This window comes from Macrobrachium nipponense, chromosome 4 (genome assembly GCF_015104395.2).
Source record: "Macrobrachium nipponense isolate FS-2020 chromosome 4, ASM1510439v2, whole genome shotgun sequence".
Taxonomy (NCBI): domain Eukaryota; kingdom Metazoa; phylum Arthropoda; class Malacostraca; order Decapoda; family Palaemonidae; genus Macrobrachium; species Macrobrachium nipponense.
The window spans coordinates 39,810,879-39,825,789 of NC_061100.1; the positions used below are offsets into that span (position 1 = coordinate 39,810,879).

At 33.5% G+C, this 14,911-nt stretch overlaps 1 protein-coding gene across 11 annotated transcripts in view; it reads right to left on the minus strand.

Annotated features, from left to right (window-relative positions):
• The window catches only part of LOC135210876 (collagen alpha-1(I) chain-like), an 891,724-nt gene that overhangs the window by 353,692 nt on the left and 523,121 nt on the right, over positions 1-14,911 (minus strand). For all 11 annotated transcript variants that reach the window (XM_064243791.1, XM_064243789.1, XM_064243790.1 and 8 more), the window contains one exon: positions 3,513-3,688. In XM_064243791.1, the coding sequence (XP_064099861.1) occupies positions 3,513-3,688 (176 nt within the window). The remainder of the gene's footprint in view (positions 1-3,512; positions 3,689-14,911) is intronic.

Here is a 14,911-nt window from a genome sequence, read left to right on the forward strand (position 1 = left end):
CTTTTTCTCTTGTTTTTACACTCAAGTATATATATATATATATATATATATATATATATATATATTATATACTTGAGTGTAAAAAGAGAAAAAGAGTTAGACAAAGCTAACACGTCACTGTAATTTAAGCTATTAAATGCATCCATGGGTATTCAACGAGTGTCTTAATATTGAATCGTAAAAACTAATGTCCTATGATAAGACAAAGTAGATTGAAAATTAATGTTATGGAATATTATGCGGTTTAAAAAAATAGGTATTTCTATGTAATGAACTGATTTAATTCGTCAGCATTTGACTATGCGCCTCAGAGTCAACTGCTGACGAATTACATAACTTCATCAAGTAGAGATATTTATTTTTTTTTTCTTGGAAACCATTAAAATCTTGTTCACTCGAGGGACTGATTTGGTGGCTGCTAAAAGGTTTTCATATTCATAAAAGTAAGCTTAAAAAATTTATATATCATTCAATATTGTAAAAACTAAATTAAAAAATTTATGTTGTTACAACTGCACGAGACATGTCCATAGACTATTAATAAAAATTAGAAAACAATTATCTTTAGTTCACAAACTATAAGAAACGTAGATGACCGACGATCCCTGAGAGTTTGCTTATGCAGCTGTTGCTAAAGCCATTAAAAGATCTCCTTAAAAATAACAACATTGCTTGCGAATACAGGCTAGAGTTTCGTCCAGCTTTCACTGATGGGTTTATTTTTTATTTTATTTATTTATCTATTTAGTTTGTAAACAACTCAAAACATACTGACAATGAAATTACATTTTCAAAGTTTATGAACACGCCGATAGCAAGCAAGAGAAGGGAATTTCTTAACAACAACAACAACAACAACAACAACAACAACAACAACAACAATTAATAATAATAATAATAATAATAATAATAATAATAATAATATAATAATAATAATAGGGGGTTCCTCATTCCATAATCAGGGGTTCCGCAAGAAGTCTTGAAATAAATATGTATTTTTGCAAAAGACGCTGATCTGAATTTACAAAGCTCGAATAGTAGTAGTAGATATATATATATATATATATATATATATATATATATATATATATATATATATATATATATATATATATAGCCTGTAGATCAAGGTTCCTTAGGATATGAAAAATTATTTCGGGGGTTCCTTGAAGGTATAAAGGTCTGGAATCACTGATCTATACCTATCATATGCATAATCTGTAAGACTGAAATGTATCTGGACGATTACAAAAAAGAGCGTGCGCCGGTTAAGGTAGGAAATCTGGGGGTGGAATCACACACCCTTAATTTTATACGTCTGGGCGATCCAGGTGATTAAGGAGCAAGCTCCATACCTCTCCGGGGGCCACACACATATATGGTACTAATCTTATCAAGGGTCAGCGGACTTACATGCGTAAAACACATAGTGATAACCATACCAAAACGACTCTACGTACTGGAGATCACTAAACTATAATTGACTTTTTTTCTATAATCACAATAAAGTATTTCAATAAAATAATTCTTTAAAGTATGCATAATTTGTTTAACCTAGTTAGCAATACTTCAGAAAGACTGTTCCCGCAGAATACCAAACAAAAACTGCAGAGTATATATAAAAACAAAAGCACACAATATAAAACAATCAATAAAATCACATGGGCCTATATAAACTACTAATGTACTAATGTAGCAATTACAGCCGAAATATATGGCACTTATAACTAACAAAGACTCCATTGAATCCAAAAGCACCTGCATCCACATGAATAACAGCGTGACTGTTCTAAAGAAAACTACAATAATTTGGTGATTGATTCAACAAACAAACAAGCAAAAATAATAAAAAAAAAAGATAATATAAATGCGTTAAGTCTCGGCAAAACGTGGTAATTCTCTGAACAAAAGGACTGACTGACTGACTTGTTAGTTCTTACTGGCGTCGCAACGAGGACAAAAGGAACACGACACAACAGCACCAAGGCAGATTAATCCAACCGTTGGAAAATCTCTGTTCGCAAAATATACATTACTCTCTCTCTCTCTCTCTCTCTCTCTCTCTCTCTCTCTCTCCCATCCCATAATCTAATCAAGTTATGGGTCACAAGCCGACCTTTGCTCAAATTTTATCCAAAATCCGCACACTACATCTTGTGCAACCTTCAAAAGAAATTAAAAAAATTAACAACTCTTTCATTTCAAGACGAAGTGACATGAAGTTCAGAAAATCGTAACTCACGAAATACATTAAAGAGACGGAGGGTTGAAAACAACTGAGAAATCGAAAAAGAGAATTTAATCAGAACGGTTTACATTAATCATCATTAATCATTATCTTTTTTACAACATCGTTTAGACAGCACAGCAGACCTGATTATTTCTTATACTTCATAAATAAAAATGAGCGTTTTTTTTTCTTATGAAGCTTTGGTTGGGCGAGAGGATAGTTCTGTACCCGTGGTTTTATAAAATACATGCATATACACATACATTATATATATACACATATAAAATATATATAATATATATGCATATGCATATATACATATACATACACATACATACATACATACATACACGTTACAAAGAAACAATAAGGGAAATTAAGTAAGTGCCAAATGCAGATGAATTGAGGAGAAAAGGAAGAGAGGAGAGAGCATGAACCTGTTTTTTGCATAGCACCTGGGAGAATAGTGTGGCCACCTGGGCACTCTATGGGCACCAGAAGACTTGAAAGACCCAGACATACCAGGAGAACTATGAGAAGGCAAACTGGAAATGAATGGAAACTTGGGGAAGATAAAGATTTGAATGTTTGATTGACAGCGGTCTGTTTGTTGTTTTGTACCATCCCTCTAGCATACGTATATGCATGGTAAACTTCTAGCACTATGTATCAGTCCTCTGAAAATGCTTTAAATATCAAGACAGAATAGGTCACAAATTATACCGTTTTTCAATTTCCCTGTGGCAAAGTTGCACGTATAAATCTGGTGTCATTGCGATTATAACTCCAAACACACACACATCACACACACACACACACACACACACACACACACACACACACACACATATATATATTATATATATATATATATATATATATATATATATATATTTTGGTTTCATTATTGTGTTAATTCCCGACCTTTTAGTATAAAATGTACATGGAGCGAACTCGATGAACTGGACACTTCATTGAGCGAGTAATTCGCAATAACAGATTTAAGTGTAAACATGAAAGGAGATTTTAAACCTAAAAATTAGGAGTATCTGATTTGATTCATCCAAGTGTATTTATTCAAACTCGATAAAAAGTTTCAAGTGAAGATTTAACTGTTTCTTTAAATGACAATGAAATATCCTCCTTTACCGCCGCGTAACGGAATATTAAACAAATTGCAATTAATGATATCCACCAGGGATTGAAGATACTGAAAATATAAAGGATAAGAAAATGAGGATAATAACGATAATTCCTACGATGAAACTCATTAAGAACTTACCGAGAAAACCCTGTAGAACCTCTCGGGCAGAAATAGCCGGTAGGGCTGCTTGATGTTCGCCCCTAGGCGGAACCCGAATGCGGGGAACCCATCAAACCCCGTGACGAAGTACTGCGTCAAAGGATCCGAAAAGGGAACATCTATGGATTGGATTAAATCCAGCTCCTCCAACGTTTCTGGAAAATAAATGAAAAAAAGACAGTTAGTTGTGCAATCTGCTGCGAGGTATCAAATCTACAGTTAAACTTCATTAATCACCTACGACTCTTAGTTTCTCTACTTGTACTATTCCCACATAGTTTGCTTAATTCTTTAGAATCACAATAAACACCACCAGGCTTTCTTTATAACTTAAAAGTTTCCACTTTCCTGTCTATTACTTTCTTTTTGTTTCATTTGCTATTTGAATCAACTCATCATATACTGGTACCTCTTGATCTTTGTTCAGGGCAAAACCGACGAAACCTATTCTGATCGGTTTTGTCAATTTGCACTTCAATTTGCGTGACAAGATTTAAAAATCTTCATTTTTCTACTAGCAATTTTTTTTACACCTGAATATGAAACAATTCACGTTGTTTAGCACAAAAAGGAAATTTTACTCTTAACATTTTAATTCATTCGTAGCTGAGTCTAAAGCCCGAAAGATTTTATGACTACAATTAGAACACAAATAACGGCAGTCAAGACAGCACTGATGTCACAATTTGAACAATCAATATAATATATGTGCGAGTGTGTGTGTATATTGTGTGTGTCCGAATGCGAAATCAACTCTGATTTTTGTCTCAATTTGAAATTAAGTTTACAAATCACACTATCTCATAAACTACACACACACACACACACACACATATATATATATATATGTATATATATATATATATATATATATATATATATATATATATATATATATATGTACACACATATATGATAGCGTGATTTGCAAACCTGATTTAAAATTGAGACAAAAAGCAAAGTAGATTTCGCATTCGGATTTTTAGCTAATAGAGTAGGCGCAAGCAATAGATGGAACTGTGAATACCACTGAAATTCAGTTTCACTATTGTTAGATTCTGTGAGTACTGACCATAACGACAGAATAAAACGTTCAAAGCCTTCAAGCAGCAATGACAAGCTATGGGTGTTGTGCAAAGATCGTCAGGTGAGGCATCTGTAGACATGTAATGTGAAAACATAAGAATTCTATTACTTGCAAAGTAGCTGAATAATTTTAAAGAGCAAGACATGAGAACATGTTCTGTAATAGCCGATAGCATAGCACACAATATGTCGGAGCGTCTAGGAAAGAAAGGAAAGTGAGAAATTGCATCTTTGATATTGTCCTTAGAGTATTCAAGACCAACAACACACTAACGAGAAATCTGTAGATAGGGTGATATGATGAGTTGCAGGTGAGATGAGGATTATATCTTAATTCATTTTAGTTATTCATCTTAATTGTTTTCTTTGTTATTTCTCTTTCACAGTTCATTCTTTACTTCCAACTAGAGTTGAAACTTGTCTTGTCTAGTCATTTTTTTTTTTCAACAAAACCGATCTTCTTACGGTAAATCCTTATAATTTTGGCAGTCTCCTCTGTCAACTTCACCTTGTTTACAGTGAAACAATTAATCTTCTCCCCCATATTTCCAGAACTTTTCCCTCATCCAGATATACCGTACAAACCGTGGGCAGTCACTCAATCATACCATCACCATTGTACCAATTCATCTCACTTCTACTAATGCTTTCAATTCTTGGTGTCTTTCTATCCTTAATTATTTTACTTACCAATGATTCCTCACGGGTCACTCCCAAAAATATTCTCAAACCTACTGTAACCTTGTCAACTCCATCATATTCAGCTTAGCCTCTTTTCAAGCTTCCAAAGTCAACATCCTTCAAAAATGCATATTCTACTGACAAAGGACAGTACTCACTTCAGACAGCACCTATCTCTTCGCATCTTTTATTGTACGATCCATTTATAAATTAACCTCTCTCTGCATTCACTCCACTGTAAAAGAAATTATTCGCTCTTAAACTCTTTTTCAAGTTCACCCTATATTTTATTTTATTTTTCTTCTTCTTTCTCACTTGTTTCTTGACTATCCATACTCTTGAATAGTTATACATGATGTTCTAGTGTGTCATGCAATTACACATAATACTTTTTTTTAAACACTTGTAACTTCATCTTCACACTATTTGTTTTTAGTCCATTCTCCTACCTTCCTATATGCACATAAATTCTCCGGTGACACTGAGACCTCATCAAGGAATTTTATAAACTTATTGACTTCACCGTCTCCTAACTCGAGCCCACACTTCAATCATTTTTCCCCTATATGCTCCTCTCACTTCCCTCTTTCCACTTGTTTTAATTACAATTGCAGTCACACAATATAGATCTCATGTTATGAACTTTATTTATTTTTCACATTCTTTTCTTTATTTCTCAACTGCATTATCTACTATACTGTTTCTCTACTGGGGTCTTGAGATTGTGGAACTTGGCTTCTCCATTTAGGCGGCTTGGTTTATAACAACATTTATCTACGTATATATCTACATAATTCACATTACATACATATATATAAATAACACACACACACACACACACACACACATATATCTATATATATATATAATATATATATATATATATATATATATATATATATATATATATACATATATATGAATAACACACACACAGACATATATATATATATATATATATATATATATATATATATATATATATATATATATATATATATATTAGCATTCTTGAGATTATTCAATCTCAACAGTGACTAGAAGTCATGTGTAATTTTTTCGTAAAAGAAGTATCCACTCATGCGCTATCACACATTTCCACATTCAAATTCTCAATCACATTTACACATACAAACATAAAACGAGAGAGAGAGAGAGAGAGAGAGAGAGAGAGAGAGAGAGAGAGAGAGAGAGAGAGAGAGAGTCTAAAAAACACTTTACAAAGTAAACAGTTGATGTTATTTTGAACCCTATTCGCTACGGGGTGACGTCCCACGTTCATTGCTCGTGAAAATGGTTTGTTAAAACAATGGGTAGTACTGTAATATCTCTATCTTTTTCTTTTTTCTTTTTTTCCCCTTTTACTCTTAAGCATTTCGAAATTAACAATGGTCATTTTCTTTGATAAAAGTGGTTGAATTGCATTAGATTATTGAATTCGGGCTTAAGATCTAGCACCGTGGCAACAAGGTCATTCGGTGCTATTTAGATCAGAAGATTTTTCGTGTCAAATTATTTCTCAGTTTGATCCTAACTTGAGGATGAATTCCTAATTCTTTTAAGAATCGTCTATCGATTTATTTGAGCGACAAGGATATAGACTGCTATTCCAAAATTGTTTTAAAATCTCCGATCTACAATTTTTCCTAAAAAGTTTTATGAAAACGGGCGGTAATTTCCTAATTCCTTCAAATATTGCATTATCCATTTTACGGGTCTTTGTTCCCCTAGTAATTCGTCTATGGCCCTGCCATGCAATATATTTTCCATTCTTTTTCTTTTAAAATGTTTAAATTCTGCCATGCAATATATTTTCCCCTCTTTTTATTTTATAATATGTATAACAACTACGTGCCTCACTGATTTCTGCTTTTCGTTCGGAGCTCCATTGACTTTCGTACTGAAGGCTTTATAGATTTCAGTGTTGGTTTGTTGTTTGGTTTGTCTCTCTCTTGTGACAATGAATAATACTTCATTTACGGGAAGACATCTTGAAGTCGCTTTGCGGAATACATTTCAGTTTTTTCTAAAAGAAATCTGTCGAGATGGATATTTGTCTGGCCGTCCACAGGCCTTAAAAACTACTCAGACTTTAGAGGCCTGCAAATTGGGATGTTGATCACCCACCCTCCAATCATCAAAAATATCAAATTGCAGCCCTTTAGCCTCAGTAGTTTTTTTTTTATTTCATTTAAAGTTAAAGTTAGCTATGATCGTGCTATGTTACCCATCAGATTATTAGAAAGCTACTTTACTAACACTTCAGTATGCAACGTCAGTGGGTACAGTACCCGATGTGTAGCACGTCTAATTCAGCTAAAAAGCCAAACAAGATTTTATAAGCTACGTTTTAGCATAACACTTTATCATGCAAGTTCCTATAATTTCCTTCAGAAGAAAATTTCTGAAGTATTTAAAGGCTTAAAAGTCATTTATGAGTGGCAGAGCAGGGTTCAGGTCATTTTGCAATGGCTGACAGTGTCCTAGAAACCAGAAGAGTTGGAAAAATCAGACCTACTTGGACGAAAACAGAGAGAATGAAGGCTGCTGGAGATGGGTGGAGAATTGTGGAAGCTAAAGCACTGGAAAGCGATGATGATAATTATGACATAAAATCACACAAATCTTTGATACGCGAAAACAAAATTCCATTTATATTGCAATACTAAAAAGACGAGGTTCGAATGTTATAATAATATTGAAGTTTGTAAAATTTTAAGACACCTTAATGAAAAATTGTTAACAAAGTGAATATTAAACATGGAAGAAAAGATTTATAGTTCGCAATTTTAAAATCATAATGTATCTTAATAACAACAAAACATTTCCCTGAAACATAAAGGATGGATGACACCTTAAGAGATTAAGAAAAATCTACATCCTTCCCAGACTGCAGCAACCCCCATGATAGCGAGACACATGACGTCATAGAAACTTCATTATGAATAAACCTTTAATATCCTAAAAATAAAGAAAAAAAAAAGCACGGGTGAGAGGCAGCAGTAGGACCTCCTCTCTAAACATATGAATAATACATATGATATTATGGAGATCCCATTTTTCTGGATCCTCCAGGCAAAGTATGTTCCCATGTTTACCACGTAAACATCTCGACGGGCTACGAAGCCGGTCGACCTTTTTGATGAGTTTATATTACGTTTATATTAAGGCTCCTTGATGTTGTATTCTTCTAAAAAAAATTGGCAGAGTTTCGTTATTAATGGGTCCAGATGAATATTGCTAACTTTTTGAGTTAGTTACCAAACACGTTAGAGTAAATTTGATTTTACAGGACAAATGGATAATTATGATTACTATAACTTACGCAGATTTTACTCAAGGTTCAAGACAACCAGATCATAAAAAGAAGCTCAAACCAGATGAGATTACCAAACTAATTTCTTTATTCAACCCAGGCCAGACTAATACACTCACACTCACACACACACACACACACACACACACACACACACACATATATATATATATATATATATATATATATATATATATATATATATGTGTGTGTGTGTGTGTGTGTGCGTGTGTGTTGTGTGTGTGTGTGTATTTATATACTCCCAGATATACCGTAACACAAGCGATCAAAATATTAATGCATGCATGCAATTAACATTTTTAAAATGTATTAGGTGTTATTACCGATGAAAACTATGACAGAGAAAACTTAAAACCGTTTTCTACGCAGATTAGGAATAACGAAAGGAAGGATTAAAACCGTGGACGAAATACCCGAAGATAGTGGTAAAACCGCCTCTAAGAAGATGGAAGACTATAAGGCGTCAGGAAATACGGAAAAGATATACTTTTAATGTATTTCATTTGATATTTGATATGACGCAATGAATGCATATAACTTTATATTCTGTGGAACCTTGATTGTGAAATTCAAAAGAATTTTATAATATTCGAGAAAAATGTTCCTATTATAAATAAAAAAGAATAATAGTAGTAATCTTCAATACAAGTTTGCAAAACGAGATTGAGCGCCTCAGTGGCATGATCGGTTTGGTCTTGGCCATGCCATTGAGGGGGTCAGAGATGTATATTTCTGGTGATAGAGGTTCACTCTCGACGTGGTTCGGAAGTCACGTAAAGCCGTTGGACCCGTTGCTCAATAACCACTGGTTCCATGCAACGTCAAAACACCCTACAAACAAACAAAACAAACAAAACGAGATTACCCAAATCTGCGGTAAACCACAGAACCATGAAATGAAACTCGCAGATACTGGCAGGTACAGCGCTCTCAGGGACAGCTAAGGGCACATTAGGTATGGTACATACACACCTGGATATCCAGAGATGTACATCTTGATTCATCATAAAATAGTTGTTTACAAAGACAGTACTCCAATGCCTTGGTACTATTAAGGAATGATTAAGTGTGTCAACTGTTCAATGTCTCATTATTATTATTATTATTATTATTATTATTATTATTATTATTATTATTATTATTATTATTATTAAAAAAATCCTAACAGTAGCACGAGTCTTCAAATGGAGAAACAAATCCTCAGTTTTGTAAATGTATATATATTTAAATTTAAAATTTAAAAACAGCAAGGAACAGACTCCCGAAAGCTATCCTTGCTGTTTTTAAATTTAAATATATGTACATTTACATAACTGTGGATTTGTTTCTCCATTATTATTATTATTATTATTATTATTATTATTATTATTATTATTATTATTATTATTATTATTATTATTATTATTATTATTCACAAGATGAATCCTATTCATATGGAACAAACCCACAGGGGCTATTGATTTGAAATTCAAGCTACCAAAGAATGTGGTGTTCATCTGGTAATAGGAAATACATGAAGAAAAGACCAGTTATTAGAAAAGGAAAAACAGATTAAATTTCTAAACATATCTAATATATAAAAGTAAGTAAATAATTAAAATGAAATGAAAATTGTTTTAGGATATGAAATACAATATGGGATTTGAGTATACAATGACTACTGGGGACGTAATTATAGCTTTCCGTCAACATTTTCGAAAATTAAACTGTCTGGAATCATAAGACAATTTTTCAAAGAAAAGGCAGGACAACTGGTGAACTGATCTCTTCCTTTTCTTGGCAATTTTAAGGATTATATCATGAGCAATAAGCAAGCTACAGACTCCAATAAGAAAAGATCGATTGCCTTAGAAACTAATAATAAAGAATAAATAAAGGTTTTAAATTTAAATAATCGAAGATTACATTGAAATAGAACGAATGAATTAGAAACTTATAATGAAACGAATGTAAATGAAAATAATGAAATACAAAAATCCAATGAAATGAGATGGGATTAACAGGGGAAATAAATTAATATATTCAAATGATTATATTACTGTCTAAAACTAATTACGGAATTAATTAGACAAGGGTTGTACTGAAGGATAATTTGATGTCTCATTAACTACCTGTTACCGATTATGTTATTAATTAAGAAATTACAGAATTTCTGTAGAAAAATTCAAAGTGGAAGGAGGAAGATATACAACAACTGTCTAAGATTACATTACTGAAAATTATAAATAAATAGTTACAGAGTAAATAATGAAACAATTAAGGAATAGATTAAAGTACGTTTCTGGTTAATGATTAAATATGGAATTTCGTAAAAAAAACTTACAATACTAAGGAAAAGCCAAGTCCATATTACTATAGCGCTCAAGGATTACATTTCTGAAAATTATCGCATGTGAGATTTCGATATATAATAATAATAATAATAATAAATAACACTAATAATAATAATTCGGCTCAGGGCCATATACAAAGTGAATACTGTACAAGACACAATCTAGATACACGAGATAAAACGATAAAAATGATAAAGCTGAAAACTTCTAGCGACTATTCACACCTCTTTTGACACAATGCTCAAAATTTGTTTCCGGTAATGATTAAATAACAAATTTCGAAACCAGAGCTGCAAGTTATTTGGAATCACTGACGTCCATCCTGTCGCAATGATTACATCTCTGGAAATCATCAGATTGGAAGATATCGATACAAAAGCTGTTCACTGAGGAATATATCGGTACAAAAGCTGTCCACTGAGGAATATATCGGTACAAAAACTGTCCACTGAGGAATATATCGATATAAAAGCTGTCCACTGAGGAATATATCGGTACAAAGGCTGTCAACTTCTGGGGAATACATAATTCCACTCTGTTGTGACGATCAAGGATTATACTTCTGCTAATCAGACACGACATTTCAGTAAAAGCGGTGTAAACTACTATGGCGTAACTAAGTTCATTGTATAACACGTTTAACGATCTTTTCCTGGAAATCATTAAAAATGGAAAGTTAGTACCAATACAGAAGACTACTGTGGAATACTAACTTTCATTCTCTCACAGTGCTTCAACATAATGTTGCGATTTCAGTTCAAAACGACAATGTACAAAAGCTTAGAACTACTATGGGTTACATTCTGTCTTAACACTCAAAGATTGATTGAATATAGAATTTAGGCCAAAGGCCAAGCAATGGGACCTATGAGGTCCTTCAGCGATGAAACGGAAATTGAAAGTAAAAGGTCACAAAGGTATAACAGGAGAAAAACCACGAAGTTGCACTATGAATCAAATGTTAGGAGAAGGTGGAGCGTAAGATGAAAAAAGAAAAACAGAATATAAAACGGGGTACAATAAAGAAACGAAAGGGGTTGCAGCTAGGAGCCGAAGGCACGCTGCAAAGACCCTTAAGTAATGCCGACAGTGCACCGCACGGGGTGCACTGACGGCACTATCCCACTAGGGGGTCAAAGATTATAATCCTGGAAATTACTAAATATGGAATTTAGGTACAAAAGTTAAACACTGCTAGGGAATATTAAGAGCATTCTCTTACGACTTTTTAAGATTATATATCTAGTAATTATTAAACACAGACTTTCGGCAAAAGAAGAAAAAAAAACACTGAAAACTACACGCTCTGACAATTTTTGAAGATTAAAATTTTCAACTGGTATATTGCTGTAAGGACTAAAATACGAGCTTCAGTCATAAAGATAATACCGTTGTGATAATTAAAACAGGAATTTCAACTAGGGGAGGGAAAAGAGAGAGCATAAGAAAGGGGTGGTAGTGGTAGTGGTGTGTGTGTGTGTGTGTGTGTGGAAGGGAGGGGGGGAGGGGGAAGGGAGGAGAGGAGAGGGGAAATTGAGAGGGGGAGTGGGGAGGTGGGAGGGGAGGGGGAGTGGCGAGGTGCAGGGGGTACAGAAGGCCGCAACATAAATCTCCCTCAGGATACTCGTCTGCTGTCTCCTGAAAACTAACGGAAGATTAAGAAGGATTTAGCGAAGTTGCAAGAGCATTTACCCCATCCTTTGGGAGAGGAGAATAGAATATGAAGGCCTGAAGAGAATAGAAAAACACTCGTATTTTTCTCATCTATTTTCTTTTAGTTATGATTGCTTTGTGATGTTCATGAATAAATACCACGTTCTTGTTCCTCATCTTCACGTTTCCTTGATTCCCCTACTGATCTCCATCTTCTTCGGTTTGATATCACGGTTCTCATTCTCGCTCCTCCTCTCATCACGATTCTCATTCTCGCTCCTCCTCTCATTACGATTCTCATTCTCCCTCCTCCTCTCATTACTTTATCATTATCTGAGGTTCTGTGAATCAGTTTACATTCCACACCAAGAAACGAAACCTCATCATGCCTGATTTTTTTTTCTCAATTTTTGTCTTATTGATAAACCCAGGCATTTGCTTGACAGCGTCTGTCGCACAATTCACGAGAAACTATAAAAAATCTCACTGCTACTTGCGAAAGATCAGACTTTACCCAGATGATACTTGATAATTTTCTTCTCATTTTTCAGGAGTTGGTCCTCGGTACCTAATCGTAATCGAAGAAAAACTCCTATCAGGCTGTTAAGGCTAACATGCACTTTACTTCACGGTTTACTAAATATTTACCTAATTTATTTCACTTCGTAATTTGTTTCTCTAGGGCGTTTCTCTTTCATAGCTTATTTTTTAACTTCTCAATCTGCAAGACTGCGCTGGGCATCTTCAGCTATTAAGATCGCTTGTAGCATTTTGCTATTTCACCTCAGGTTACAGCTTGGCTTTAATAATAATAATAATAATAATAATAATAATAATAATAATAATAATAATAATAATAATAATAATAATAATAATAAACCAAACACCAATGTCCATAAAATACAAACGGACATTTTATCCTCAACGTTGGGCAACGTCCAATCCAAAATTTGTACATCAAAACGAATCAGTAACTTATTGTAAGGCATCCACTAAAATATATATATATATATATATATATATATATATATATATATATATATATTATATATATATTGTATATCATATAAATAAAGATTATATACACAAAACTTAGCTCTTCTCCTAATTCCATAAATTAACATCACATTTTCAAAATGAACCAGAAATCGAAATCAGAATACAGTGGTTTAGCAAGAAAAATCAAGCGAAAAGTAATTTGTCTTGAATGATGACCCCCACAAGACAATCCTGAAGTTCATACACACCTAAAGGTAAGTTTATATGAAGTAGGATCCCTCAAGGAAACCCAAAACTGTTTCTTCAGTCATTGCGCACAAGTCCAGCTGCATTCAGATGTTTTTATAATGCCAATAATATAAGGAAATTTTACTCTCTCTCTCTCTCTCTCTCTCTCTCTCTCTCTCTCTCTCTCTCTGGTGAGCTTAAGTTTAATAATAAACAGGACAGTGAGAAGACTGGAGATAATTTCTTCTTTTTATTTACACCTACGTTTCGGGAATCCTTTCCCATCTTCAGGGCTATAAATAGAGTTATTTTTAAACAATATTAAAAAGTATGATAAAATATTTCTTTTAATTATTAGCTTATTTAAGCATATTTTTAATATTGTAAAAAAATAATTCTATTTATAGCCCTGAAGATGGGAAAGGATTCCCGAAACGTAGTTGTAAATAAAAAAAGAAGAAACGATTCCCAGTCTTTTTGCTGTCCTGTTTATAATATACACACACACACACACACACACACACACACATATATATATATATATATATATATATATATATATAGGGATAGAGAGAGAGAGAGAGAGGAGAGGAGAGAGAGAGAGAGACATAGAAAACCACTATCAACACTTGGGGGTCACTCAGAAAACTTGCCAATTTACAGCTACCAAGCAAAAGCTTATCTTGTACTACGATTGGTAATAAAGATCAATAAAGATCAATCCTGATCACAGTCACCTCATTCTCAGCATATCATTTTCATCACTACTATCTAATTCCATCGACACCACCTTCCACTTAGCAACCCATTCTGTGAAGACACGATTGAGTCCTGACAGCTTTTCCATCATTTCCCCCCACACTCAACTTTCATATAATCGATACCGATCAATTTTTCAGCAATACGCTGATCCCCGTCCTCTTAGGCGGAGCAAATCGGATGGACGCATTAAGAAAGGAGTTTATGATTAGGCTTAAAGGGGGAAAAATTCTATTTAGTTTTGTATTACGTGCTCCCATACACACGCTACGGTAAAATACACACACACATTTAATATATAA